This window comes from Cylas formicarius, unplaced genomic scaffold (assembly GCF_029955315.1).
Source record: "Cylas formicarius isolate icCylForm1 unplaced genomic scaffold, icCylForm1.1 PGA_scaffold_5__7_contigs__length_24384050, whole genome shotgun sequence".
NCBI lineage: Eukaryota > Metazoa > Arthropoda > Insecta > Coleoptera > Brentidae > Cylas > Cylas formicarius.
This window is the reverse complement of record NW_026844341.1, coordinates 18797541-18824342: the sequence shown is the minus strand read 5'-3', so window position 1 is coordinate 18824342 and position 26802 is coordinate 18797541. Positions and strand designations below refer to the sequence as shown.

Sequence of the window (26802 nt, the reverse complement as noted above, 5' to 3'; positions counted from 1 at the left end):
AAAAATGTATTTACTTATCTGGTTTTTTCCTTCCTCTGAACTTATTGAACTCATCGCAATATTTGCGAAAATGATGTCAATGAACCCGTTACATTTGTCTTCTTCACAATTTTTTTTTTACGTTCTGAAATAAATTTCCGTTTCTGGTGCGAGACTTATAATCTCATAAAACAGTTTTTTTTGTGACATGCGTGTGATGATTAGACGCAAAAATAAAATTACCGCACAGAAAACCATTCCAGTTACTAACGACAAGCTTGCTCTAGCACAAGTGTCGTATCAGCTGAATCTTATGGCTAGTGATTGTAAGTATAAATATTTAAAAGATGTAAGTGCACTTCTTTGTAAAATACCTAAACTGGTAACAAATAAAAAATAACAGATGAAACTCATTGAAAAGTTTGCGAAAATGATGTCAATGAAGTATAACCCGTTACATTTGTCTTCTTCAAAATATAGTTTTTTTTCTTTTCGTTCTGAAATAAATTTTCGTTTCTGGTGGGAGACTTACAATCTCAAATAACATTTTTTTGTGACGTCACTTAATTTTATGTATTGCTTATTTTTGTGTACAGTGGGAGTAAAGGGTATGTTGTTAACGAATACGATGGGTTCGCATACGACCGTAATAAGGTACGAATGAAGTGGTGGGTTTTTGGCGATGACAGCGCTTGTCGAACTTACCCGGGGAATTTCGGAATTGTGAAAAAGAAAATACCGCCAACCAAACGAACGTGGAAGAGATCTATACTATTCCTCCCACCCCCCTCTCGCGACAAAAGGGAAAACGAAACCACCGAGCACGCACCCCCGTCGAGATACAAAATGGAGGGGACGCGCACACAAAAGCATCGCGAATATTTATTTCTGCCCTTGTTCACCTTTGCCGGGGTTTATTTTTTTTTCGGCAACGCTAATTTTGTTTTGTTAGGCAAATGGGCGCTCCCCCTCCATCCCCCTCCCGCCGAGGGTTTCTCACCACTTTTCTTTCTCCTCCGATTTTGCAAATCAGATTCGTCGTCGTCCTCGTAGGGGGCGAGGGGGGTGGTTGCGAATCCGCTGACGTCAAATGTTTTTCTTCAGACTAGCGAGAAAAAAATTGTTAACCTTGTCAACGCGTCGTGGGGGGTGCACGGGATTTCATTATTTTTACGATTAATGGAGGGACAAATAAGGTTATTAAGAGGAAATCTGCTACGTCTTATTGCTTCATTTCTGAAACATCGTTACTATCAAGTACGAGTAAATGGCAGTTTGCCAAAGAGGCATAAGATGCTTAGTGGTGTTCCGCAGGGAGCAGTTCTTGGGCCGTTGCTTTTTCTAATTTATGTAAACTTCAATCGCACTGTTTGCAGATGATACAAATCTCTATGCGAATCCTAATATCAGAGACCTTCATAGAGACCTAACAATGATAGAAATTTGGTCAAAAAAAAATGGAAAATGAAGCCAAACGAAGAAAAATGCAACGAGCTTACAATATCTAGAAGATCAGAAAGACTTTGGAATTATGATAACTTCCAACTTGAAATGGGAAACACATGTTTCAAAAATAGTTAAACAGGTTAAGTCTGAAGAAGGCCTTTCATTTCATTCGTCCAAAATTAGAATATTGTCAGACAATATGGATTCCCTATTTAATTAACGACATTGAAATGCTTGAGCGCCTTCAAAACTATTACTCATGTGAACCGAACATCTTTCAAAATGACTCGAATATCTATCTACGAGGTCACTCCAAAAAATTAACCAAAGAAAAGATTGCCAGACTACAGAGAAATAAAATCCTTTGCAACAGAGTGGCGTATACCTGGAACTCCCTGTCGGAAGACGCAGGGTCCCCAACAAGTACTAATTCTTTCAAAAACAAATTGGACAGAGAAGTGCACCATTTAATGAGAGTAGATATTCATTACAATCAATAACTCTTTTTTCTTCCTTTTTCTCTCATAAAAATCTTTTTCTTTTTTGTGATATCATTGAAGATACACTATGTATATATTTTATGTTTTTTTTTAAAAAGGAATATTTCTTTTACATAATTTGTATACGCAGTAAATTTATTCGTCAGCCCCATCGGCTTAACCGTTTGCTGTTGTAAATAAATAAATAAAATAAAATAAATAAACAGCTGTAATTATTTGTAACTAGTCCACTGACAAAGTATCTCTTTTTTGGTGACATTTTGTTCTGTCCTTTTATTGTAGTTGAGTCTGTGTGTCTGTGTGTAGGAAAGACTTGTTTATAAATAAATAAATAAATCGGTCGAGAACTGGCATATTGACATATAACGACTAAAACCGCCGTCAAAGGTTTTTGGTCAAAAATTATCTATTAAAACCGTCGAAATTTGGATGTTGCCAAGGACCTTAAAAGTGACGATCCTGTAGACGGTATGCCCCAAGCCTGTCCCCTCCGTTCCAATTTTCGGTTCAAAGTTCCGCAAAGTAATATCCATAACGTGAAATTTTATTAACATAGCGAAACACAACGAGAAAGTTCTCGACGATTGAGGTGGGGGTTTTTATGGGTTTATTTGCTACCCGCCCCGGGGTGGATGATGCAGGGAGTTGTTGTCGAGCGGCGCTGGAAATAATTCCACGGGAACAAACTGCAAAGCGGGTCGCGACTATGTAATTAATCGTTTGAGACCGAGAGGGCCCCCCCCAATATCGGAAACCATTGGAGCAACGCCGGCAGCAATAACGAAATTGCTCGTTTGATTTCGTTAAAAACCCCGCCAGTCAATATTTTGCGAATGTTTTGCCGGCGGGTTCGGCAACCGAATAAATACAGCGGTCCTAAGTTGATTGGAAAGCGAATCGTTGAGTGTAATTAGTTGCTAATGGCGTTGCCACTACTATTGAGTGTGACGGATTTTTAGCTTTTTAACTGGATTGTTTTAGCAGAAAAAAGTGTTTCTAAACTGTGATGGTCTTCATTGGTGAATAACGTTCGACCGCCTTACAGATCGAGGGTGTTCGGAAATTGAGTTCGAAAACTTGGAGGAAAGATTTACCTAGAACATTTTTTTCCCTGTATTTTATTTACTTAGACAGATATTGCAAAATAAGAGCAGAATGCCTTAAGTAGAATCGTCGATAAGTGTTATCGATTTGTTATTCTCGGCTCACATTTTACCTGTAAATGTGATTTTACCTGACAGGACTTAATGAAATTTGAAAAATTCATTGTCACAATCTAAATCACACGTTAAAAATTAGTATGTATTAGGAATCAGGAAGACAGAAGACGGCTTTATATCGAGGCTTATCCCAATAGAAACGTTCCATCTGCTAAGACGAGGGTATCATTCAAACCTGATATGACTAGAGACCAAAGTATACAAGAGCCGCTGCAAGAGAAGAAAGAATTCTGCAAAATGTGAAGGCTGACCCGTCAATGAGTACGAGAAAACTTGCTGCTCAAGAAAGAATTGCTTGCTCTACAGTTTGGGAAGTTTTGCATGAAAATAATCTTCGGGCCTTTCATGTTCAAGCACTTAACGAGGGTAATGAGCAATTGAGAGTAATTTTAAATTTTTGAGAAATGCATCAGTGGAACATCAGCGCCGGTTTTCTTTAAATATGTGGGCCGGGATTGTAGGAGATAATCTTATAGGATCTCATTTCTTTAACAGATCGCTTAATGGGGAAATGTATTTGCAATTTCTCCAAGAAGAATTGCTAGAAGAGGTACCTTTGCGGTGGAGAGAAAACATGTGGTTATTGCAAGATGGCGCTCCACCCCACTTGGCTGTACGAAGGTCAGGCATTAGAACATCGATGGATAGGTCGACACGGACCTCTAGCTTGGCCGCCTCGCTCACCAGACCTTAATCCGATGGACTTTTTTTGGGAGCACTTAAAATCTTTATTGTATGAAACACCTATAACAGATATAAATGATCTACGACAAAAAGATAAACGTTATTGCATTGACTTATGCCATTTTTTGACTTTTTTAATTTGTAGCATACTGTTTTCCCACTTTGCTTTTCCGTAACACAAATGTACGTAATGTAATGTTCTGTAAATTAAAAGTACAGGGTATTCGGGCCTAGAATAAAAAAGTCGATAACACTTATCGACTTAAAATAAGAGTAACACTTTCTGAAGATTTGTGATTATATTTTGCAATATCTGTCTAAATAAATAAAATGCAGGGAAAATAGCATCGTATTCCGTTGAGAATTAAGCCCCCTGCCTTTTAAAAAATGAATTTTGACAAGCTATAACTCGAAAAATTCTTTTACCACGTTCAATCTTTCCTCCAAGTTTCTGAACTCAACTTCCGAACACCCTGTGTAGTTTTCGAATTTTCGGCCGTTTCTAAGATTGCAGATAACTTTTTTTATTTATGAAATTTTCTGATTTAGATGAAAACATCACTGTCAGCTGCGTAATCAATTTTTTTTTCTATAATTCCTCCTTTCCCCAAAAAGGAACACATCTTAGTATGGGCCTGTTGAGCCTTTTTCAATGACATAAGTATATGTAGGGCATCACAAGGAGACTTCGAGATTACTTTAATTACAAATTCCAATAATAATTGAAGAGTACAGGGGAAAAAAGATGGGGGTCCATTTTTTTGCCCAAATACGACTAACAGTTATTTCGTATAATATATCGGCTATAAAATACTATCCAGCTATAAGAAATAGCGAGAAAGATGACAGTACAATGATAAACAGAATTTAAAATGTAAGTAGTAGTAGTTTAGTCCCTAGTTACCGACTTGTTTTTATTGACGTTGAAGTTTATTGGTGTAATTATTGATTATTCTGTTTTTAAAGTTTTGTGGTATATTTCTTGTTGTTGAGTAATGACTGAGCAACAAAAAACAAGGAAAAGAAAATTTACGCTTAGTAGTCATCAAACTGGACAAGACTGCAAATGTGCAAACTAACCAAAACTTAAATGTTTCTAAAATCTTACTGCAGGATCGTGTCTAAGTTTAATTAACTACAAAGTGGTTTAATAACGTGCAAACCTGTAACACGCCATCGTCCCAGGAAATCTGATGATGAAGATGATTTTCATTCATTTTCGTATACTTATAAGGTGAGATTGTTAAAAAACAACGCACTTTGTGAAATCCCAGTGTGCTATAAAGCTTTTTTAGCCTTACATGGCATAACTGCAAAAAGGCTACTACTACAAATCAAAGGGTTCGGGGCCATTAGATGGGCGATTAAAGCACTCTTTCAGACCTAACCGACTTTCTAGTGAAGTAACAGAGTCGGTCATGGAACACATTAGACGATTTAAGAGTAGAAACTCTCACAATGGCTTGGCTAAAACAACAAAGGTTTATTAATCTGGTGATAAACTAGTTTGTTATGAAAAATATAGAGAAATATTCAACACCAAGTTTCATATTGCTTTTGGGTATCCACGATGCGATACCTGCAGTACATGCAATGAGTTGAAAGTAAAAATTGACGACATTGAAAAAAAAATTAATCAAAGTGCAGACGATCACGATGCACTGCAGTTACGCACAGAACTGCGAAGATTGCAAGTTGAAAAAAAAAGTGCATTTAAAAAACCTGTTAAATGAATGGATTTTCAAAAAAATCTTCATCTGCCGAATATTACAATTAATGTCATGTATTATCGTATACAACTTTTCGTTCTACATGTTCAACATACATGCCCTTTCGACCTCTGAAGCTCTTTTCTATACTTATACTGAAATTTCAGGAAAAAAGGGCCCTGATAATGTTCCTTCACTGCTATGGGATTACATTTTGAACCATCTAGATTTTGATGTCAAGAAGCTTACAATATTTCGTGACATGCTGTGGACAAAATAAAAACTTGACGGTGTTCGCTAACATTCGTATCTAGAATGCGATAGAAATATGGGTTTAGTGAAACAGTTTTAAGGGATTCCCGAACAAAACCCAGCCCTTTTAAAGTTATTTTTTGTGAAGGTCAGTCCATTTTTCAGAGGTGGACCAAATTTCAAGAGGATATCTGTATGCCCAAGTGTCCTTTTCCTTCAAGACGGGTCAAAGAATTAACTGGTCGAGAATTTGAAAATGGTGTCACAAAAACAAAAAAGAAAAAGACTTTCGCTACCTGAGAAGTGTTTTTTGCTTCCAACTTTAGGTTATGATGGGCCAATACCTGTATCTAAAGCTGAATTTCAAGACCTGCAGCATCTAAAAAGCGCCGGATTTTTTTAAAGCAATACCACATTGATAACATTACAATACATCTTTATTGCCAAGTTTTTTTTTGTATTGGAATCAAAGTTTATTTTTTATACTTTTGTATTGACAGTTTATATATTTTTTGCATATCCTGTCAAAAAGTATTTTAGTTCAAGTTAGCAATAATTATATTCCAAAATCCTATTTTTCTTCACCATGTTCTAGAGTAGTCTTCCTAAATAAAAATGACTATTACTCAGAATGAAGTTTGTTGGACCCTCATCTTTTTTCCCCTGTACTCTTCAATTATTAGAATACAAAATAATTTTAGACACTAACTTAGGCTATTAGTTTATGGAATAATGGAGAATTATAGTGAAGATCTGTTCTCGTAAATAAGAAAGTTATACTAAAAAAAAAGAAGGTACTTTTTTACTTTTCCAATAATAGGCTTAATAACTCTGAAACCAATAAAAATGAGAATATTATTGATATTATTACATTTTTTCCAGCATATAGTGTAATATAAATACTAGGTGGCGCTCTGAAGCGAAATTTTCTCTGATCTTTTAAATGGAACAGTCTATATACCTATTTATCACTTGCTGCACATTTAGCAAGCATTTTTCATATAAAATTTATTTGTTAGTCCACTTTGCAACCTAGAAATGTTTTTAAGTATTTCATTCGAACAGTAGTATTACATACGACCCGATCCGCCCCCCGCCCCCACTCTTTACCTGTAAGGGAGTGGTCTGTGTGGCGCCGCCTGGCGGCAACTGCGGTGGATACAACTGAGCGAGACACATGACGGCCTCGTTGCAGAATTTGAGGCCCATGACTTCCTCGTCTTCGCGACCGTACCTGCGAAACAAAGCGGACGAATTTAATCGGATGGCGGGAGTTGGGGTGGGACACCCCACCCCCTGCCTCGCGCGTCGTCGTGTATTATCGATCATCATGAAAACAAAACAATTTTGCCGCGTATTATCAAATGATGTCGCGCCGAGCTGGTACGATATCATCGATATCTGATTTCGCTCCCGGAGCACATAAATATTCATAACATGCGGATCCCCGTAAACGGATATTCGTCAGATACGGGACGCATTTTGACGGCCCGTATCTAAATACCGGACGTGCTTTTTTATCGTATCGTCGATAAAATACGGAAAAATCTGAAACCAAAATACACAAGCGACATATGCGTCGTCGAGTCTTGCGGTGACAAATTTTATTATTAAACTAACCAAAAGGAGGCAGTCAGGCAGTCAGCAGTGTACCTCATCTTAAAATTTTAAAATTGGAAGTTAGTGAGACTAAGCGACAACTTTTGAGACTCCACCTTAAACTAAGCAACGAGATTCATCAGTTGCTGTGTGACCGCATAGAATTATTAACATTACGGCGCACTGAAAAAGACAAAGATATCACATCAAAAAATCCGTGGAAGAAATTAGAAATCCTTCAGTCAAATTCCAAGAAAAATAGACAAGTGCCAAACACAAACCAAGGCCTTACAGTTCAAAATATTTCAGCATACCACGTTTCCAATCCAGAGGTACATCCATTGAAGAGATCGTTTCCAACGTCGAAGCAAGTCTTTCCACCATAGACGAACAAGATGCGGCGTTAATAAGGCAAGGTATCGCCAGAGTTTTAAGAGAGTCAAAACCACCACAACCAAACTTAAGCAGAGAAGAAATGCAAGCCCTGAAGAATCTAAACAAAAAAGAAAATACCATAATAATGCCAGCAGACAAAGGAAATGCCACTGTCCGCATGAATACATCGGATTATAGTGTAAAATTGGAGGAACGGTCACCAGAGATCCCACGACGTATTTGGAAAAAACAACAAAATTCTCCAGTCATGAATAAACGAGGATACAAAAAAGAAATTTATACCCGGGGAAAAATCTAGCCGTTGTCCAAAATTCTACGGGCTCCCAAAGAGTCGTACAAGGGGAAAAAATATCGATAATTGGATGGAGAAGCATCATTTCTCTCACCTGTTATTGCTAACCTCTTCACGATTTACTTCGAAAAGAAAGCAATAGAGACGGCAAATCTGAGGCCATAACTATGGACAAGATACGTTGATGACATATTTGTTGTATGGTCTTTTGGCAAAGACGAGCTTTTGAAATTCCTAGGCCATCTGAGAATTCAATTCACAATAGAACTTGAAGAGGATAACAGTCTGCCCTTTATAGAAGACTAACACACACCAATAGATATCTGAGCGCTGAGTCTCACCACCACCCATCACAGATACAGGCAGTGGCAACTACATTAATTCCTCGGTCCTTCAGGCTTACAAACGAGAAGAACAGAGATGATGAACTGAAGAAAATTAGTAGCTGTCTTCGGCAAAATGGATACCAAAGACGCACCATCAGCAGTGCAATAAGCAAACAACAGCAGCCGCAATAGAGAGTGCAGGACGAGACCCAACGCAGATCGATCGCCGTTCTGACATACATCATGGCGGTTACTGACAGTATCGGCCGGATATTATGGAAACACGAGATATCTACGGCATACAAACCTGATCATTCTATTGAGCAATATTAAGAAAGCCGAAACAAAACCAAGGAGTATATAGTGTGCAACATTGGCTTTATTCCGGCACCAACACCAGACAGGCCATAAAATTGATTTCGGCACTTGTAAACAAATAGCTAACATTTCTGATTTTAGGACCAGGATTATACGAGGGGTCATCGAGATAGAAAAGTCCGTACACCTGAATACGAGAGACGACCTTCTGCATTTATCGAATATGTAGAAAACATCAAACGATAGAGCGATACGCAGCACCCAACGGGGACATCGCAACTACGGTCGGGCGAAATAAACAACGCAATAATTCGGGGGGCGGAGTCGCCTCCCCTCCCGCAGAAGCAGCACCATATCGGATATGTTAGATTTCTTCGGACGCAGGTCTGGTTATGGAACTGGCAAAATTAGAGTACTCTGTTTTTTATTCGACCTTTCGGTCCAATGTGACCTTCCCCACAATAAAATAATCTAAAAATTATATTTAACAAAGAGATCAGTCATACGGGGAGCATTATATTATTTCTAATTGTCATAATTGTTAGTCACGTACCTAGAATCTCATTTTTTCTCATTAGTTTTTGTTAATTATTATTATTATTCTGAGGAAGATTACATTGGACCGAAAAATATAGTATTCTAATTTTCCCAGTTCCATAACCAGACCTGCTTATATAAATATACACATATACATAAATACATCCTATGATCTAAGAAAAAAAAAAGAAAAGATATAATTCATTCTAGCAAGCTTTTTATACTATCGTCCAAAAATATTCCGATCCTTTTTAAAAATTATTTTTACTTGATTCAGATTTTTCTCTTGGAGCGACGAGGATTTGAAAAGCAATGTTGGATTTTTTTTTTTAATACAAAAATTTATAAAAACTTTGTTTCTGTAAAAGCAAGACATTTTCTGCTTAAGTTCAAGGTGAACATTTGATGTGGTCCTTTTTTGCTGGCCAATCTAACTGGATATCTTTATTTAAATCTCCCGGATTTCAAGTTTTTTTTGTTGAATATTCGATTTTTATTGTTCCCCCTGCCTTTTAAATATTTTTTGAAAATCTGAAAAAATACCATGAACTTTTTAACTGCAAATAAGTTAAATAACCGACAGAGTTAGAGGGTTTAAACAAGTGTCATTATGGATTAACCATAACCCGACAGACAAAAAAATGTATATATATATATATATATATATATATATATATATATATATATATATATATATATATATATATATATATATATATATATATATATATATATATACAGGGTTTTTCACTTAAAACTCCGCACGCCAATAAGTCCAAAACGAAAAGAAATATTTAATTTATGTAAAAAGTAGTCAAAGTGTGGGGTCAAGTAGATATTTCCTAATGTTTAAAAAATTCGACGCCTGCAAAGAGCTGGGCGTCACGACGCGTCAAAAAATTATTCGATTGCAGAAACTTTGGAAATACGCGCATACAAAAGTACATATTATTTAAAAACTTTTTTGTTATTTACTCAAACTTATTTACTTTACCCGTTTCTAAGTTATACCGATTTAAAGTAAACATTTCTTGATTAATAAAAAATGTGATTAACGCTTATTTTTACAAGTATGCCATGAATGTTAGTTACTATGGCAACCATTGTTAACGCAGTTGTTTTAAGTGCAATTGCAAACAATAGATTTCAACTATTTTGGTATGATTTTATTTATTATTTTTTATCGATTTAGTTCTGATAACATGATAAATAAATGAAAAAACAGTAAAATACCTACAAGTTAATAACCAAAATTATTATTGCAATTAACTACATAATAAGACATTTCAAAAATTTTGTTCAAAATTAATAGACACAACTGTCGTTTTTGGTCCGAAAACCAACCTCGTTGGATTACAGAAAGAGGTAACCAACGAATTTTTAGTATCAATGTTTGGTGCGGCATATTAAATGGATTCCTTATTGGACCTTACTTTTACGAAGGAACTTTAAATGCAGATCGCTATTTAAGATTTCTTCAAACTACACTTCCGGAACTATTAGAAGAAGTGCCTCTTGACACTAGAATGAATATGTGGCTACAGCAGGATGGAGCGCCTGCACATAATGCCCAAATAGTAACGAGGTATTTGAACCGAGAATATCCCAATAGATGGTTTGGTACTAATGGACCGGTAAGATGGCCGGCGAGGTCCCCGGACATTACACCACCAGATTATTTTCTTTGGGGCTACCTAAAAAACGTTATCTATGAAGAACCTATCGAAGATATGGCTGATCTCATTAACAAAATTAGTGCAGCGTGTGCCGCTATCACAAGAAGGACTCTCCTACAAGTGACCCAAGCTCATCTGTTAAAAGTTTTTGATAGTTGTGTTCGAGCAGATGGACATAATTTTGAACAAAATTTTTGAAATGTCTTATTATGTAGTTAATTGCAATAATAATTTTGGTTATTAACTTGTAGGTATTTTACTGTTTTTTCATTTATTTATCATGTTATCAGAACTATTTCGATCAAAAATAATAAATAAAATCATACTAAAATAGTTGAAATCTATTGTTTGTAATTGCACTTAAAACAACTGCGTTAACAATGGTTGCCATAGTAACTAACATTCATGGCATACTTGTAGAAATAAGCGTTAATCACATTTTTATTAATCAAGAAATGTTTACTTTAAATCGGTATAACTTAGAAACGGGTAAAGTAAATAAGTTTGAGTAAATAACAAAAAAGTTTTTAAATAATATGTACTTTTGTATGCGCGTATTTCCAAAGTTTCTGCAATCGAATAATTTTTCGACGCGTCGCGACGCCCTGCTCTTTGCAATCGTCGAATTTTTTAAACTTTAGGAAATATCTACTTGACCCCACACTTTGACTACTTTTTACATAAATTAAATAATATATATATATATATATATATATATATATATATATATATATATATATATATATATATAGGGTTTTTTACAGCGGTCGCTGTCTCCCTTCTCTCAACCTACGCCTCTATCCATCTCTGTCTTGCCATTCATCTCCGATACCTCTTTTTTCCATAGATTCATCTACTTCATCCCTTCAAGATCTTCTGGGTCTACCCCTTTTCCTTCTACCTATGGGGCTCCATTCTGTTATCTTGTGTATCCACCTATTTCTTACATGCCCGTACCATACCAATCTCTTTTCTTCAACCAATGTTAAGGTATCTTTCTTGACACCCATTCGCTGCCTGATCTCCTCGTTTCTTACTTTGTCTATTCTCGAAATTCTACAGTATTCCATTTCAGTGGCCTGTATTTTACTTTTGTATTTTTTGTTGATCACCCAGTTTTCTGCGCCGTATGTCATTACGCTCTGTACTATGGTGTTAAATATATGTGATTTGGTGTGTCGAGTGATGTGTCTATCCCAGAGTATTGGATTTAGTTGTCTGATACAGTTTCGCGTCTGGCCTAGTCTACTGTTCATTTCTTCCTCTGTTGTCCCTTTTTGAGATATTATGAATCAAATATTATGATATTTGAAATTTTTGGTTCTCTTTATTTGATGATTTTCATTGACTTGTAGGTAGTTTTCTCCATCTTCTGTTGTTGCCAGGTATTCCGTTTTTGAAAAATTTATTTCCATTCCATTTTTTTCATATTCTTCCTTCAGTTTTCGTAACATGTCACTTAGGTCTTCTTCGTCTTGTGCGAGTACAACTTGGTCGTCCGCGAAATTTAACGTGTAAAGACAGTCGCCTCTGATTGGAATTCCCATTTGTTCACATTTTTTCTTCCATGGTTTTAAGATCTCTAGAAATATTTTAAACAATGTTGGTGATGTGGAGCATCCTTGTAGCAGCCCTTTTGTTGTTTTAAAGCTTTTTGAGAGTCTATCTTCGATTTTTATAGATGATTCAATGATTCAATTTATCTAAATAATACAGTGGAACTAGCGTCCTCTACGAGAAAGGCTCCAATAAGTTTTACATTCGTAAATGTCAAAAACCTAAAACTGTCAATTTTTATTATTATACTATAAAAACTTTATCAATTAATGAGAAAATTCACAATACGTCATACATCTTCTCAATCGTATTATTTTCTTGTCGAGTACACACAGGGTGATCTACACCACTGGATTGCGAGTAAAGAAAATGTAGCAATTTTTACCTTTTTTCTATATTTCAAAGTGCTTTCATGATTACTAGTTCAAAACTGATACAGAGCCGCGAAAACCGCAAAGAGAAACCAAGAAAACGGAGAAACTGCAATCTGGAACATTGTGTACAATGTTTTCATTCGATTATAGCAAAGTTTATAGCACTATTTTATTATGTAAACTCTGATTATAGGATCCAAGTAAAAATAGCAATTGTAAATTAAAATTGTGACGACAGATTCCGTTCGTTCAGTTTGATTACTAAAAGAGTTTGTTGGTAAAAGAGGAAATGACGCCAGGAATTTGGTTGTCATAACAAAGGAGAGGCTTAAAGCTAAGAGAGAATCTTAATGTCACTGGTTTCGCTTACCTAAATGACAGTGTGATCTGGCCAAATATGCGTCTACCCTGGACGAATTCTGGATCTACGAGGAGGACCCCGGAAAGTTTATCGATTTTTCCAGCGGAGACCACCAGATCCCTCGAGCTCAAGTATAACGTCAATTTATTGTTGAGCGAGGATTTCTTGAACACCCTGTAATACAAAGGCCTACTCGATTATTGTGTTACTTGTCGATTATTTTCGATAAACATCGACTTATTTTTAAAATTTCCTACGAAAAATTTAACGCCACTTTAATTTCATCTAATTGTTTTCATCTGGTCCATATATTAATTAATAATCTCGAATCCCCCTGTATATGATACACGGCGACACTATAGGCAAAAAAAACCCCTCCTACAGCCCAATTTTTTCAAAATCAATAGGCGATAATTAAATTGCATTAAATTACTATCCATTTATTTACACCTGCATTATCTTATCTGGTTATTTGCGTATATACGGATTAATTAGAGCTTTAATTAATTAGAGAGTTTCAAAAATTTTAGACTGTTTTATATTAATTGTATTTATCTAATTTATCGCGAACGTAACAGGTGTAATTCTTACCTTTGAGTGTTGAGAGGGGGCGGTTCTTGACAACGGGGGGGCGGTTCCGACGCGGCAGCTGTGTTTTCGCTGCAAAAAACAAATATGCGAATTTAAAATGAATGTAAATAAAAATTATAATTTTACTTCTCGTCAAGCAATATATTTAGCAACAATACTTCAAAATAAAATTTGATAATTTTGTTTGCCTTTTAAATACCACTTATTAGACATTTTTATTTTACACAGACGCTACATGGATAATTCTTATTTTGGAGTAACGAAGGTTTAAAAAAATTATTGATTTCTTTTTATAAATACTGGGCTTGTAAAATAGAACAAAGAACAAGTTATACCTATAGGCAAGCTTAAAGTTTCACTTTTCACGAGTTTCTAAGTGAATGAGCAATAATGTTAAATAACAATAAACATGTACTTCACAAAAATAGAAGACATCTAAAATATTAACCTTTAAAATTTAATGTAAATTGCTAAATAGTATTTTTTAACGTTTTCTTATCAGTTTTTTTTAGGTTTCGTTGTCGTCCTGACATTTTATTAATTAATTTTACCACACCTTTCTCTTCGACTTTTTCATAATTTTTTTTTGCTTCTCTAATTATGTCCATCCTAGGACTTTTTAATCTTTTTCTAGTCTTCTCCTTTTACCCTTTTGAAAACAAACATACTTTATACAGATCCAGTAAACCTTTCATGTTCCAAATATATTTTTCCAAGACAAAATGTCGCACATTAGATTTAATATCAAGCTAACGATATTTTGTGCCTCCAAAAGATTTTTAAATAATTAATAAATAAGCATCAAAATAGATGTTCCTTCTAACTACATTTAAATGTTATTTTCGGGGGAATTACACATATAGGTTTGTTTACATTGCCTGGAGGTTTTTAGCATTATTTCAACAACCTGCGAGATTTCCTTCGGATATAACTTCATCTGACAGTTTAAAAATATCAATAATGCAAGAACTTCCGCGCTACCTTTCTTGCGTGTGACTCGGTCCAGCCGCGTTGTCCATCGTCATCTTTCCGGCAACACAAAACGTCGCGCACCACACTACCAAGTTACCAAAAACGAGCCGCGATCTCTTAACCTTACTTTTTCAACCATCCACCTATCGAAAAGTTTAAAATCTCGACACGTCGAGGACCTGCGCCTGCTGGAAAACTTTCGCTCGGAAACGCGACGGACCCGCTGAAGACGGGGTCCACACGTGCTGGCTACGCGACGCCGACGAAACTGATCCCGCGGACGGGCACGTTTGCATCTATAGGGACGCCGGGCGTCGCGGCGCATCGGCAACCTGTTAGCCACCCTCGCATCGCGGACGTTAAAAGTTTTCGAGCCGGAGGGGAGGATGATGATTTACGATCCCCGTTCCTTACGCAGGAAGGCAGGTCGAGAGCTTTTATAACACGATACGAAAATGCTTCCTCTAAAATGCGCTAGTTCTCGAGACTGGATCGAGCATCTGAGCCGTCGGCACTGCGAATATTAATGGGCCCTTTTTCAAAAATTCTAAACACTACCAGTGAAAACCGCGCACTCGAAACAACCTTACGGAAAAGGGTAGCACCACAGCACAAAAATGGTTAAATAAAAGCTATACCTACCAAACATGTTTGTCGCCACCCCAATCTAAAATTTTCGAAATCCAAAAAGAATTTTCACTAAAAAATATTCCCAATATTTATTTTTTTTTACCAAGTCTATAAATATTTACAGAAGTGGGCGAAAAAATGTAAAAAATATGTCAAACACCTAAAGTATATTCGAACGATTGGGCCAAATGCGGCCCTGTGCGACGAATGCCGCGAAGTTAGAGCCGAACCGCGGGGATTTCAAATTCGACGCTGTCAAAATCGCGGCGATGGGGCTGCTGCGTTGGGTGGCGGCAATTTACGCGATATTGTTCGCCAGCACGTATTTAGTGGTCGTTTTATTGTTGTATTATTTATACGATTGCCTCGAACAACTAGAGGGGCGAGATTTTTATTGACGCGTCAAAGCTGTGAAATTGGGGTGCGCGGGCGCGCGTTTCCACGGCGATCTCGATTCATTTGTTTCAAATCGCGACCGTTTGAAAGTTTCGGTGACGTGTGCAAAAATCGCGAAATTCGTTAACGTTTTCGTAGATATTTTCGAGTGTGGCAAACTTTCGGTCCCGTTAAGTGTGGCAGTGTTGGCAGTTAGTTTTGGCGGACCCCATTCGACACGAGAACCTTTCGCAGCTTCCCGCTTCACAAATGGTGATGGTGCTTTGTAAGTCGCTAGTTTTTTGAAAATATGTTTAGTTACACTTCACTTTTGTTTTCACCATAACGGCGAAAAATCTGAAAAGTACGACACAAAAATGAACACGTGGTATTCACGCATGAGCAATAAAATGACATTTTTATTAGATTAGTTTTGGTTAATTTTTGGTTCCTATACGTTATAATCGTTCGCACTCAAATTAAAATGCTCTTCACGTTGACGTGTCGTTGCCTGAGTAATCGGCTTGTTCATTTTTGTGTTTTCTGGAGCATACAGCGCAAGGCACACTTAATTGTAAATGAAATGACTCATAATTTTTACAAGTTTATTTATAACTATGATATACAACATTTAAAAAGTGGTATCAAAAACTTGTATAAAAAAATATCAATATCAGTAAATAATAAATCTTATTTGGACGGAAAAAGCGATTATAGTCGAAAACAATAAGAAAATATCCACACTATTCCTATGTACAGAGCTCTATTGAGTTCTCTAACTTACATTTCAGAGATTCAGTACCGCGATAAAATTGCGTCAATTTTGATTTAAATAGCTTATTTTCTTAGTAGGTATACACTGCTGCAGGAAGTTTCATTTAAGTCGGATGTGCGTACATTTTAAAAATTTTGCTACCTAACCTACCAGCATTCTCTCAAGCAAAAGTAACAAACAAATTAATATACAACTTACAAAAATAATCGAGGCGAAAGTGTTTTTGCAGAATTTTTTGGGCTCTAGATTAAATTAAATTAAAATTAGATATTATACAAGAAGCGAAAGAAACTATCTAAGATTTATAATTGACTGTGTCAGGGATTTTACTTGAAAACCAATGTGTTTTACGTCACGTTCTTTGAAATACGTCTACGTCTAATATTACCTAAGTCTCAGGTACTTTTCCCGGGAGTTTGGCTTATACAAATTAACAACGGAAAAACTATATATGCATATATATCTTGGACGGTTATGAATATTGCAACTTTAGTCGCATAAAATATAAAACGTTCCAACTTTAACATGTGGTTTATAAAAAATACTGCTCTATAGTACATTGTATGGAAGGCACTTTGTCCGATTAAGGCGCCTCACGTACCTAGAATCACTTTGCGAAAGTGTGAGATTCTCTTATCTCCACCTTTGCACTCCGAAAACAACGAAAAATAACGTTAGTACGATAAGTAGACTACTTTGGACGCTCCCGGCACCGGCCAGTCGACATTTGAACATGTCGAAGCGCGTTTTGTTGTCATCCACCATATTGCTGAACTCAGCTTCGACCAGCTGCCCGTCAAAGTAGGTGATCGGGTCCTCGAATGGGTACTCGAAGCCCTGCTTACACTCGCATTTGTAGCCGCCAGTTTCGAAGCCCCTGCCGAGGATCGGCACGCACTGAAATTTAAACGAATCCATTACTCAGGGAAAAGAAAATTGCATTTATTCGTTACGATATTTCCTATACCTATTTTCAATGGTTTTCTTGTCATTCTGTAATTTCTATTTTAATGTGATATTTGACAGACACCGAAAGATAAAGAAACAGAACAGAAAAATTGAATTTAGAACGTAATAATCGATGAAAGACATACATCGAAGGTCAACACAGTTCCATAATGCATCTCTATTTTGTACAGGTCTGGAAAAAGTAAACCAGAAAGAACTTTCTGTTTTGATTGACTTTTGGTAGAAAATATGGAATAACATGGCGACCGTTGAAAACAGATATCGATGTAGAATTAAATTTTATATCACACTATGCAATTGTATTGGAAAAAACAAAGATTTCCATCTTCAAAAAGGGTGTAATTGATGTTTTGGACATCCTGTTAGGAATAAGCCAATTTTCAATATCCATTTCCAATTTTCTCAGAAACCCGAAAACTAAATAATATGCGGGCTGTTCTATTTTAAATAACAAAGTTTGGTGCTGTGAAATATAACAATTCGTTGATAAAATATTATGGTGATAAAAACAATGCCGCAATAGAGAGTGTATGAAAATCTACATTTTTCAAATTTGAGTAAATGAAATTAATCACATTATTAGATAATGATCTTGCGACTGCACTTATATCTTTAGATTACTCTAAAGCCTTTGATCGGCTTGACCATAAACTTATGTGCGCCAAATTGGGTTACTACGGCTTCGATGATGTTTCGACTCAATTTTTTGAAAACTAGTTAGCTAACAGATATCAGAGAGTTACCCTTGAAAATGTAAGTTCTGAATTTCTCCTTGTCTCATCAAGTGTACCGCAAGGTTCCGTCCTTGGACCTATATTATTCTTAATTTATATTTCTGATATTTATACAGCCATCGAATATTTGAATTTGCATTCATTTGCTGACGATACTCAGCTATTTTACTCCTTCAATCTTAAATTATTTGATATTGCTTCAATTTATATCAATTTGAATTTGCATAACTTATTTCTATATTATTCTAGGCATCATTTTCAACTTAATGCTAAAAAATGCAGTCTAATGTTCTTTTCCCCAAACCCTAATATTGAACAAGTATCCGAAATGTATTTATTAATTAATTAACGGTGAACGTAAGAAAATTGTGAATTGTAACAAAAACCTTGGGGATATATTTGATTGTAGACTTCGATTTATTGGTGAAAAAGTCTTATTTGGTTTTGCGTCATTTATACAGACATAGAACTATCCTTAATTTCAGTTTAAGGAAAGTTTTAACTCAATCACTTATCATTTGGATTATGACCTCTGGTTTAGTGCTCTATTAGCCATGCCTTGATGCTGATGCTGTTATAATTTTTAATAGTGTACCCGATCCGGTAAAATCCGATTCAATTAAATTCATTAAAAAATATTTCAGGTTGAAACTACTAACATCTCAAATAATTTGATTTTCATGTTATTGCTTTTTATTTTTACTTTTAATAACTTTGTATCGTTCCATATTACTATTACATTTATCTATTATACTATATTTAATTTATCAATGTAATTATAACTTCCTATTTAGTTTTCAATTTAAACATTTAAGAGGTTAAGTGGAGTAGCTTTTGCTAGACTTGCCTCTTCTCTACTGTATATTTGTATATAACAATACACAACAATAAAGGCAATTTATTATTATTATTATTAGAATTCTATATCTAGAATCACACCCTACACAACCTTTTTACCATAATTTTTGTTAAATACTTGAATTATCCGCGAAACATTTGAACTACTCACGTAAGACGTCTTCTGATCGCACTTGTGCGTGTCCTTGAACGCGTTGGGAACGTAGTACTTGTCGGGGCACTGGTTAATGTCAAGCTTCAGCAGGTCCATGGTCACCGCTATGGCGCCCCTGAAAGGACAGACACAATTCTCGATGTTATACTTATTTTGTCACGCGTAATTTTAAATGCTCACTTGAATTCCAACTTGACTTGAAGACTGTCCCATCCGAAGAAAGGGGCCGCGTACATCACGTGCCACTTAGGCACTTTGCCGTCGCAATCATAGTATGGCGAGCTCCAGTAGCCGTGGTCCAGTTTGGCGCCGTAATAGTAGTTCGGGTAGTGTTCGAATTTCCTCGTCGTCTCACCGGTCTCGTTGAACCTCACGCGTATTTTGAGCCAAAACTTTTCGAGGCTGTCGAAATTGGACGCCCAACGGTTCCTCAGGAACCTGAACCAAGGCTTATTAAGGTAGACTTCGTCAGATTTATCAAGACGCGCTAAATCTTCGACCTTAAATTTGCGCGAATGCTCCCTGTAAGCGTACGGCGCGAACAACGTTCGATTCGTAAACTTATTGCGTTCCCAATAAGTGCCGGCAGTAAATATTCGATTGTTGGCCATCACTATCGATACGGTTTCTCCGATCATTTGGTCCTCCGTCAGCGGTTTGTCGGCGACGCGTTTCCCGGAGTACACTTCCTGCGGATCGGACACTTGCAGGAACGCGCTGATGAAGTTGGCCAAACGCAGTGCCATTTTCGCCTCGTTTTCGAAAAACTCCTCGGCGCCGGCCATGACGCCGCCGTGCAGCACCAAGTCCTCGGCTCTATACTTCTTGCATGTGTCCTTGTTCATGCCCAGGATGAAGTCGAGCGTACGGTGAATGTTGATCCGGGGCTGCTTAAGCGATTCCGGGCCTCGAACCGGGTCAAGGTACTCGGGATATTGGACCAGAGTCTGTTCCCGAACATACCACGGAGCCTTCTCCCATTGCACCGGCAGTTTGTGGATCCCTGGCGGTTTAGAAATTGTCGCCGTTAGAACCAGATCATGCTACACCCAGGTACTGCTTTAGAAGCCTTAAATTCCAGCACAGGAAGACTGGAAAAATGGATCACCAATAATGGCGGAAATGATCTGCTCAAGAAGGGGCAAAAGCTACAATATATGAACCTAGAATTGAGCAAGAGATATAGAGACGAAAAAAATTCGTAACAAGAAGATTGGGTTCTACACGGATAATGAAGTGGCAATAATAGCTACGCAATTCATCAAAATAACATCCAAGTTCGTTTTGGATTGTCATAAGGCATTAAACGAGATATCTACAAATGAAAGGCCATAAAAATAATGGTAAGTACTGACTGGGTTCAGAGGCATCCAAGTCTAATGGAAGGAAACATTCTATGCCAATGTAAAAGTCTATCGGGAGTGCATCTGCTGAGATAACCAAATCAGAGGCAAGTACCCACTAGTGAAGTTGTGGAGTCTAATCACCTATATAAAGATTGAATCTTGAAAGCGCATGTCATGGAAATGTATTGTTTGGTCGATTTTCTTAAATTTGTCAGGGTTGTTTGTGACAATATGGTTTGGTTCAAATTATTCCAGCTACATTAACAAAAGACGCCTACACCGCTGACTATTTTCCTGCTTTCTGTACATTGTTTAAAAAATTGAGATAGGAGAAAGGGGAGCATGATGAAAATTTTATTTTATTTTATTTCGATGCCGAATTTCATAGTAGTTCAATGTTTTCAACGAGTTTTTAACGTAGTCTTACTTACACCCGATGGCTTTGCAGTCGAATCCGTTGTAATACTGTTCAGCGGTTGCTCGCTCGACAATCTCCCCCAAATAGGGGCGCCTCATCTGCAAAGGCAACCGGTACCCAGGTCTACACCGGCACTGGTAGCCGCCTCTCCTAAATCCCCAGCCGTGTATGGGTTCGCACTAGAAACGATTTCAAACCTATATGACGTTCAAAGAAGGCAATTTCAGACAGGTTAAAATGGAATTTGCATGACCAGCTCAAAAATAATGAATTACAGAATATTTTGTGTAAAAAGATGTTGAATGTTTTAAAGACTTTTTTCAAAAAACTTTTAAATTCCGGCAATCCGAGTCTGAAAATTTCAAACTGCTTCATCAATATTAACTACTAAAACAGACCCCACCATATTAATACACATTTACGCATTTATTTAGGTCACACTTGGAGCGAACGAATTGAACTGCGCATTAGTATCATTTGCTGGCTTTCCGCCATGGTTTTACTTAGCCTTTCTTTCGCTAGATGAAGATTGGAAAAACGCAGAGTTATGTTGGGCCCTAAGTTGGCATGACTACATTCTAGTTTCGGCTATCGTTCATATAGTTATGTTGCTTTGTATGGGCTGCGTGGTGTCTAGGACATTTCAATAAACGCGTTACCTCCGTGGTCTCATTCTTGCACCGCGCGGTGTCAGCAAACTTGTTGGGGCCGTCGTTTCCCTTGCTCGGAGGACACTGGTTGATGTCGATCCGATCAAAGTCCATCTCGACCACGGAGACGGCGGTGTAGGTAGGGTATTCGATATGACGGAAGCCGGTGTGCCGGGGATAGAGGTCCGCTATCGGCACTACCGCCGCCACCAGCCACCGGTTGGACCTGCCGCAATCGAAGTAGGGCCTCGTCCATTGGACCGGGCCCCGTTCTTCGTCTTCTCCAGGAGGACCGTGGAACGTATACGTCTCGTTCGTGTTGTTAGCGTACCGGATTTGAACCTAAAAAATTTATTGATGTCTCATTTTCAATCCTAAGCGCGTTTTTTACATTTTCCTACCTGGTATGTCGTCTTGGTGTCGTGTCGAGTGTTGACGTGGTCGGGCAGCCATTTCTTGTACCACTCGTTTATCCGGTAATAGTCGGACGTATAATCGGCGCTGGTGTCGGGCTTGACCGCCCCCAGGTCGGTCACGGTGAAGGTGTTGAGGGTGGATATACGTTCCAGGTGTACGGGGTCGTTGAAGTCGTCCGCACGGAACGTCCTCGGAGCAAATCTGATGATGTAGAGAGTTTTGATGTAAAGTCCGTGATCAGGGTGCCACGTTGTTAATGGTACACACTATTTTTCCACATTAATTCACTTTTATATCTTGATGGTGAGACCAAGGCCGAAGGTTGATGATAAACAATTATAACGGTTTTGGAATTTAACTAACTAATATGGATCGCGGGTCTTTAATATATTTATAATAAGATAAGCACGACATTTCGACCCACGCGAGTCTACATTTTTTAAACCTGTAATAAAGGTATTGTTATTGGAAAATTCCAAGGTATGAAGAGCATTACACATCAAGAAAGTGAATAGTAATGTCTTAGGTAGATATATCCATAAGATAATATATATAGTGGCCCTACTATGGTAAAAATTGATGCGGCGCAGGTGGCTATGATATTTTCGTAGAGAAGCTATGGATCTTTTGCGCATGCGTCACCCCCAACTGTCTGAGTTGCTACATTCCCGTCATTTTTCTGGAAAATTCATGAATTTTTATAGGACCGCAAACGTCAATCTCTGAAATCTGTGAATCCTAAGTAATTACTATTGTCACAGAACAGTCAGTGCCCTGTGTGTGCCATTGTTGTTTTCGTTTTTGGTGTCGTACCGTACTCACAAACTTGTATAATTTGTGCCTTCAATGCTTTGTTCTTTTACGAAATTACAGAAAATGTGGCTAATATGAGGACCTAATACGACCATATTATACCATCGCTCTTTAATGGGGTGTTATACCTGTATTACAAAACGAGATAGTGATTTATCGCTTTTTTTATACTTTTAGAAGTCCATAGAAACCATTTAGGTACCACAGAAACATAATTCCGTTATCTCTGTTTTCTGCCACTATCTTTATCACTTTTTTTTATTTAAACTGTGTAACTGACCTTTACCTTATATATCGAACTTTACTAAGTCGCATACCCAACCTATATCAGGTGAGCTAGTAGTTCAATTAATAACAATAAGTTTTATTGAGCCATATGAATGACAGCTGTGTCGGACAACACAGGAAGCAAGGCAAAGAACATAAATATATAAATAGTGTATAAAATACAGCCCAAGTTTACAATATTTTAAGATATATAGAATAAAATACAGATACGTTATTTCAAATGTACATTGGTTGTATTGTGAAATACTTGTATACCCTATGTCTCCAAGAAGTACTTTAGCCATAAAAAGCCCTTCGTATCAGAATTGCTTACTATTTTTTCTGGGTAGTCTCTTGCTATGTAAAGTTTGCATAGTTCTAAGCCTGTAACAAAGTCTCACTATGGGTCGGCGCGATTCGCTGTGTTATTTGAGAGATACACGGAAGGGCATCGTTCGAGCAACTGTTAGTATTTAATTGCGCAACCAAAAATCCGACTGAGGTAACATCACAGAACACTCAGTGCCATGTGCCATTGTTGTTTTCATTTTTGGTGTCAATATTTCCGTACCATACTCACAAACTTTTTTTTTTTTTACGAAATTACAGCAAATATGGCAAATATGAGGACCCAATAGGATAGAACCAGTGATTCCTATTTATTTTACATTTAAGAAAACTGGAAAATAGACATTCAAAAATGACTAAACAGAATTCCCTACATTTTAGGTACACTTAAATAGCTACGAAGAATGCTTGGGTAATATATTTTAGTGTACAAGGATTACAGGAAATGTAAGAAAACAATTAAGCTACAAGTTTAATTTTTACTAGAACAAGCATAGGAAATACCCATCGTCAACTATTGTCTATAGGAGGTGCTTGTTGAACATTTTTAAACCTAACGTTTTGCGCCCATTTGCAAGCAAAAAAATCATACATCATCAATACATGGAGAAATATCTACAGGACTTAAAAAACAAAAAGACAAATTAATTACAGAATTAAACTGACGCCGGGTGCACTGCACTGCTTTTCCACACCTTAACTTCTTTTTTGCCTGAAAACTATGGACGATCTATCAGCGGTCATGTTGTTTGTTGAAAGCCGCAAGGTCTTATGGGTCCAACGTCAGAATTTGCCATTAGGGCTGCCATTTTTTAAAAACGAAATTTTAAATCTCGCGCATGCCCACGTTGAAGGGACCTTCTCAAAAAAAATTTACATAGCTGCTTCATGACTTCCTGTATATGTGTTTAGTAGCTATACGGTACATACGAAGCAGATCTGATCAGGTTTTAGTGAAGTAAAGGCAGCCTTTATAGCATGATTCTTAAAATGGACATTGGCAATTGGCCATTTTAATAGCTGGGTGGTAGATCAGACGGTGCCTGCGTAAAAAAGTTCGTGTAGTGTGATCAGGCTGCAATGTTGGGATCTGCTTCAAAAAGTTTTGTTTCAACAGAATGTTCCTATAAAAGACTTCACCCATCTTTACCAATTTGTCGTTGAGCAGCATTGTTATTTACAAAATCCTAGAGTTTTTAATTACAGGTAATTCATCGATTTATCTTAATATAGACACCTGTTAAGTAAGGTCGATGAATTTTAATTAGGAACTGATCATTTTTATGATGGCACAATCGGTGTATCCAGGCAGTATTTTTGGTGCTTTACGCGGCGGCCCTTATATAAAGGAAACGACGTCCCGATGACTTTGACAGGACTCACCTGGGAAACGTCTTGTTGAAAAAGCCTCGGTACGAGCTCGAATACGAAACGTTGGGCGCGAAATAAATGGCGCTCGCGTTGACGTGTTTATTGGTGGAAACATCCGCAACCGTGGAGAGCAAATAATACATCATCCCGGGATCGTAAGTATCGTTGATCGCCGGCCTGATGAACCTACTCTGCAATATGTAGGACCAAAAGAACGCGCGATTGAGAGCCATGTTGTGCAGGTGGAGCAGTTGCGTCCTGTTGGGGAACACGGGGTTGATGTTGATATCTTTGATGTCGGGCAGGTGAGAGACGGCCTCCTGGGGGAGGTATAAATCGCCCGTGTGCATGATCTCGCAGTTATCTTTGTTGACGAGACGCACGGCGCGCGATATCTCGTCGAAGGCGTCGCGGGCCTGCCATTCGTATTGACCGCCGACGCCCAACAACAACAACGATAGCAGCAGCAACAGGGACCACATTGTTTTTTCGTTGTCACGTACACGTCACCATAACTGAGAAGACGCCCTTTGTGCGTATCGCGATGTTCCCTTTGGACGCGCCCGTCTGGGTGAAACTGACGACAAAAAAAAACACCCACCTCAGGTAAACGATCGTTTGTTGACGATGCGTTCAAGACCCGGACCCCCCGCTTCTCGCCGCGCCCGGCGACCTGCTGACACCGTTGTCAAATGGCTAGGAGCGAAAATCGTTGAAATCGATGGGACAAGAAAACCGAAAAATTAAGAAACTTGGATAGTTTGTAATTTACGTAGTGGTAGTTGGTATATTTAAAAATAATAATAATTAATTTAAATTTATTAAATATTTAACATGTTATAATTATTTTTTGCATTAATGGCAGAATTACCCAAAATAAAATAGTTACTTATTATGACAATATTATTGATCAAAAATGGTTAATTAATCAATTGCCAAAAAAAAACAATTTTAGTTGTATATATTTTTTTTTAAATAATACATACAAAAAATATATGGATAATGCAAAGATATTTACACTAATTTATTGATAAGGAATCTTGTGATAGATGTTAAAAATTTTGTCCTCGTTTCGGAATGCAGTTGTAGCCCTAACTTATCAGTCACGATTCAAATTATTAATATTATTTGTTTCACTCCTAATTAGTTTTCTGATGCCGTCTATATTCCCATGACGCCCAAAATAAATTCTGTTTTTTGAATTCCCCACAAAATGGTATCTGGTAGAGTAAGATTTAGCCAAACTAGGCTAATCGCTGTCTATAATATTTGCCATTATATGATTTCGGATGGTCTAGCCCTATTCGCATGTTTATCATTTTGCCATGATAATGCATGGTCAAGTAGATGTAGATTTTGTTGTACAATTATAATTATAACCTGTTCTATACTTTACAAATTTAAATTAATTGTTATTATTTTTTTAAATATATCTTTGACACCCCTTGTATATAAATAAACCCAATAAGTTTTGTATTAACCTTTGTTTTCTAAAATGTAAAATAAACATTGATTAATATTTTCTAGTTTTTTTTCGTCCATCCAAAGTCACTAACGCTAATTTTTTTGCCGCACTGTTATCAGTAGATCTCACTAGTTTGCGTATTACGCGATGATCGTGAAATCTGGCAACGGTGCATGCGACCGGAGGGGAGAGGCTCAGAGATGGGTAATTCGAATTAGACAATCATTATAAAATGATAACGTTTGGATATTATTCAATTTGTCACAATTTCCATAAAACAGTTGTATTTTTGTTAAACGACATACAAACATTTTTTTTTCTATAGCTGTCAAGAAATTGTGACATTCTTAAATAGTCACAACATGATTTTGTTGAACGACCGATCAAATTGGATATTTTTATGCTCTGAAAGCCTGGAATATC

The 26802-nt window shown here is 37.1% G+C and overlaps 3 protein-coding genes across 13 annotated transcripts in view; 1 reads left to right on the top strand and 2 right to left on the bottom strand.

Moving 5' to 3' along the window:
• LOC132701903 (phosrestin-2-like) overlaps positions 1-15307 on the bottom strand; it is an 88123-nt gene extending 72816 nt beyond the window's left edge. Inside the window, exons 1-4 of one of the 2 annotated variants that reach the window (XM_060670198.1) lie at positions 14799-15307; positions 13818-13886; positions 13236-13415; positions 6901-7024 (exon numbers count right to left, since the gene is read on the bottom strand). In XM_060670198.1, the coding sequence (XP_060526181.1) occupies positions 6901-7024; positions 13236-13415; positions 13818-13886; positions 14799-14842 (417 nt within the window). In that variant the 5' untranslated portion in view covers positions 14843-15307. The remainder of the gene's footprint in view (positions 1-6900; positions 7025-13235; positions 13416-13817; positions 13887-14798) is intronic. The other variant, XM_060670199.1, reaches the window with a different exon arrangement.
• A 637-nt stretch (positions 15308-15944) lies between these two features.
• LOC132702558 (heterogeneous nuclear ribonucleoprotein Q-like) overlaps positions 15945-26802 on the top strand; it is a 51582-nt gene continuing 40724 nt past the window's right edge. For 3 of the 10 annotated variants that reach the window (XR_009618901.1, XR_009618900.1, XM_060671270.1), the window contains exon 1: positions 15952-16080. Coding sequence is in view for 6 of the 10 variants with exons in the window: in XM_060671270.1 (XP_060527253.1) it covers positions 16065-16080 (16 nt within the window). In the remaining 4 variants the exon portion in view is untranslated. Of the gene's footprint in view, positions 16081-26802 lie in introns of all 10 variants that reach the window. The other 7 variants (XR_009618903.1, XR_009618902.1, XM_060671269.1 and 4 more) reach the window with 6 other exon arrangements.
• LOC132702314 (uncharacterized) lies at positions 16439-25647 on the bottom strand. Its single transcript, XM_060670873.1, has 7 exons — positions 24927-25647; positions 22100-22316; positions 21708-22040; positions 21062-21227; positions 19465-20287; positions 19282-19399; positions 16439-17466 (listed from the first exon to the last, which is right to left on the bottom strand). The coding sequence occupies exons 1-7, from the start codon at positions 25394-25396 to the stop codon at positions 17203-17205; spliced, it is 2391 nt and encodes a 796-aa protein (XP_060526856.1). The 5' UTR covers positions 25397-25647; the 3' UTR covers positions 16439-17202.

Excerpts from the sequence above, each read along its gene's own strand:
- LOC132702314 (XM_060670873.1), bottom strand. The coding sequence starts at position 25,396 with ATGTGGTCCCTGTTGCTGCTGCTATCGTTGTTGTTGTTGGGCGTCGGC. Across the intron at positions 22,041-22,099 it reads ACACCAAGACGACATACCAG|GTTCAAATCCGGTACGCTAA; the intron begins GTAGGAAAATGT and ends TAAATTTTTTAG. Across the intron at positions 19,400-19,464 it reads CAAGTCAAGTTGGAATTCAA|GGGCGCCATAGCGGTGACCA; the intron begins GTGAGCATTTAA and ends CTGTCCTTTCAG.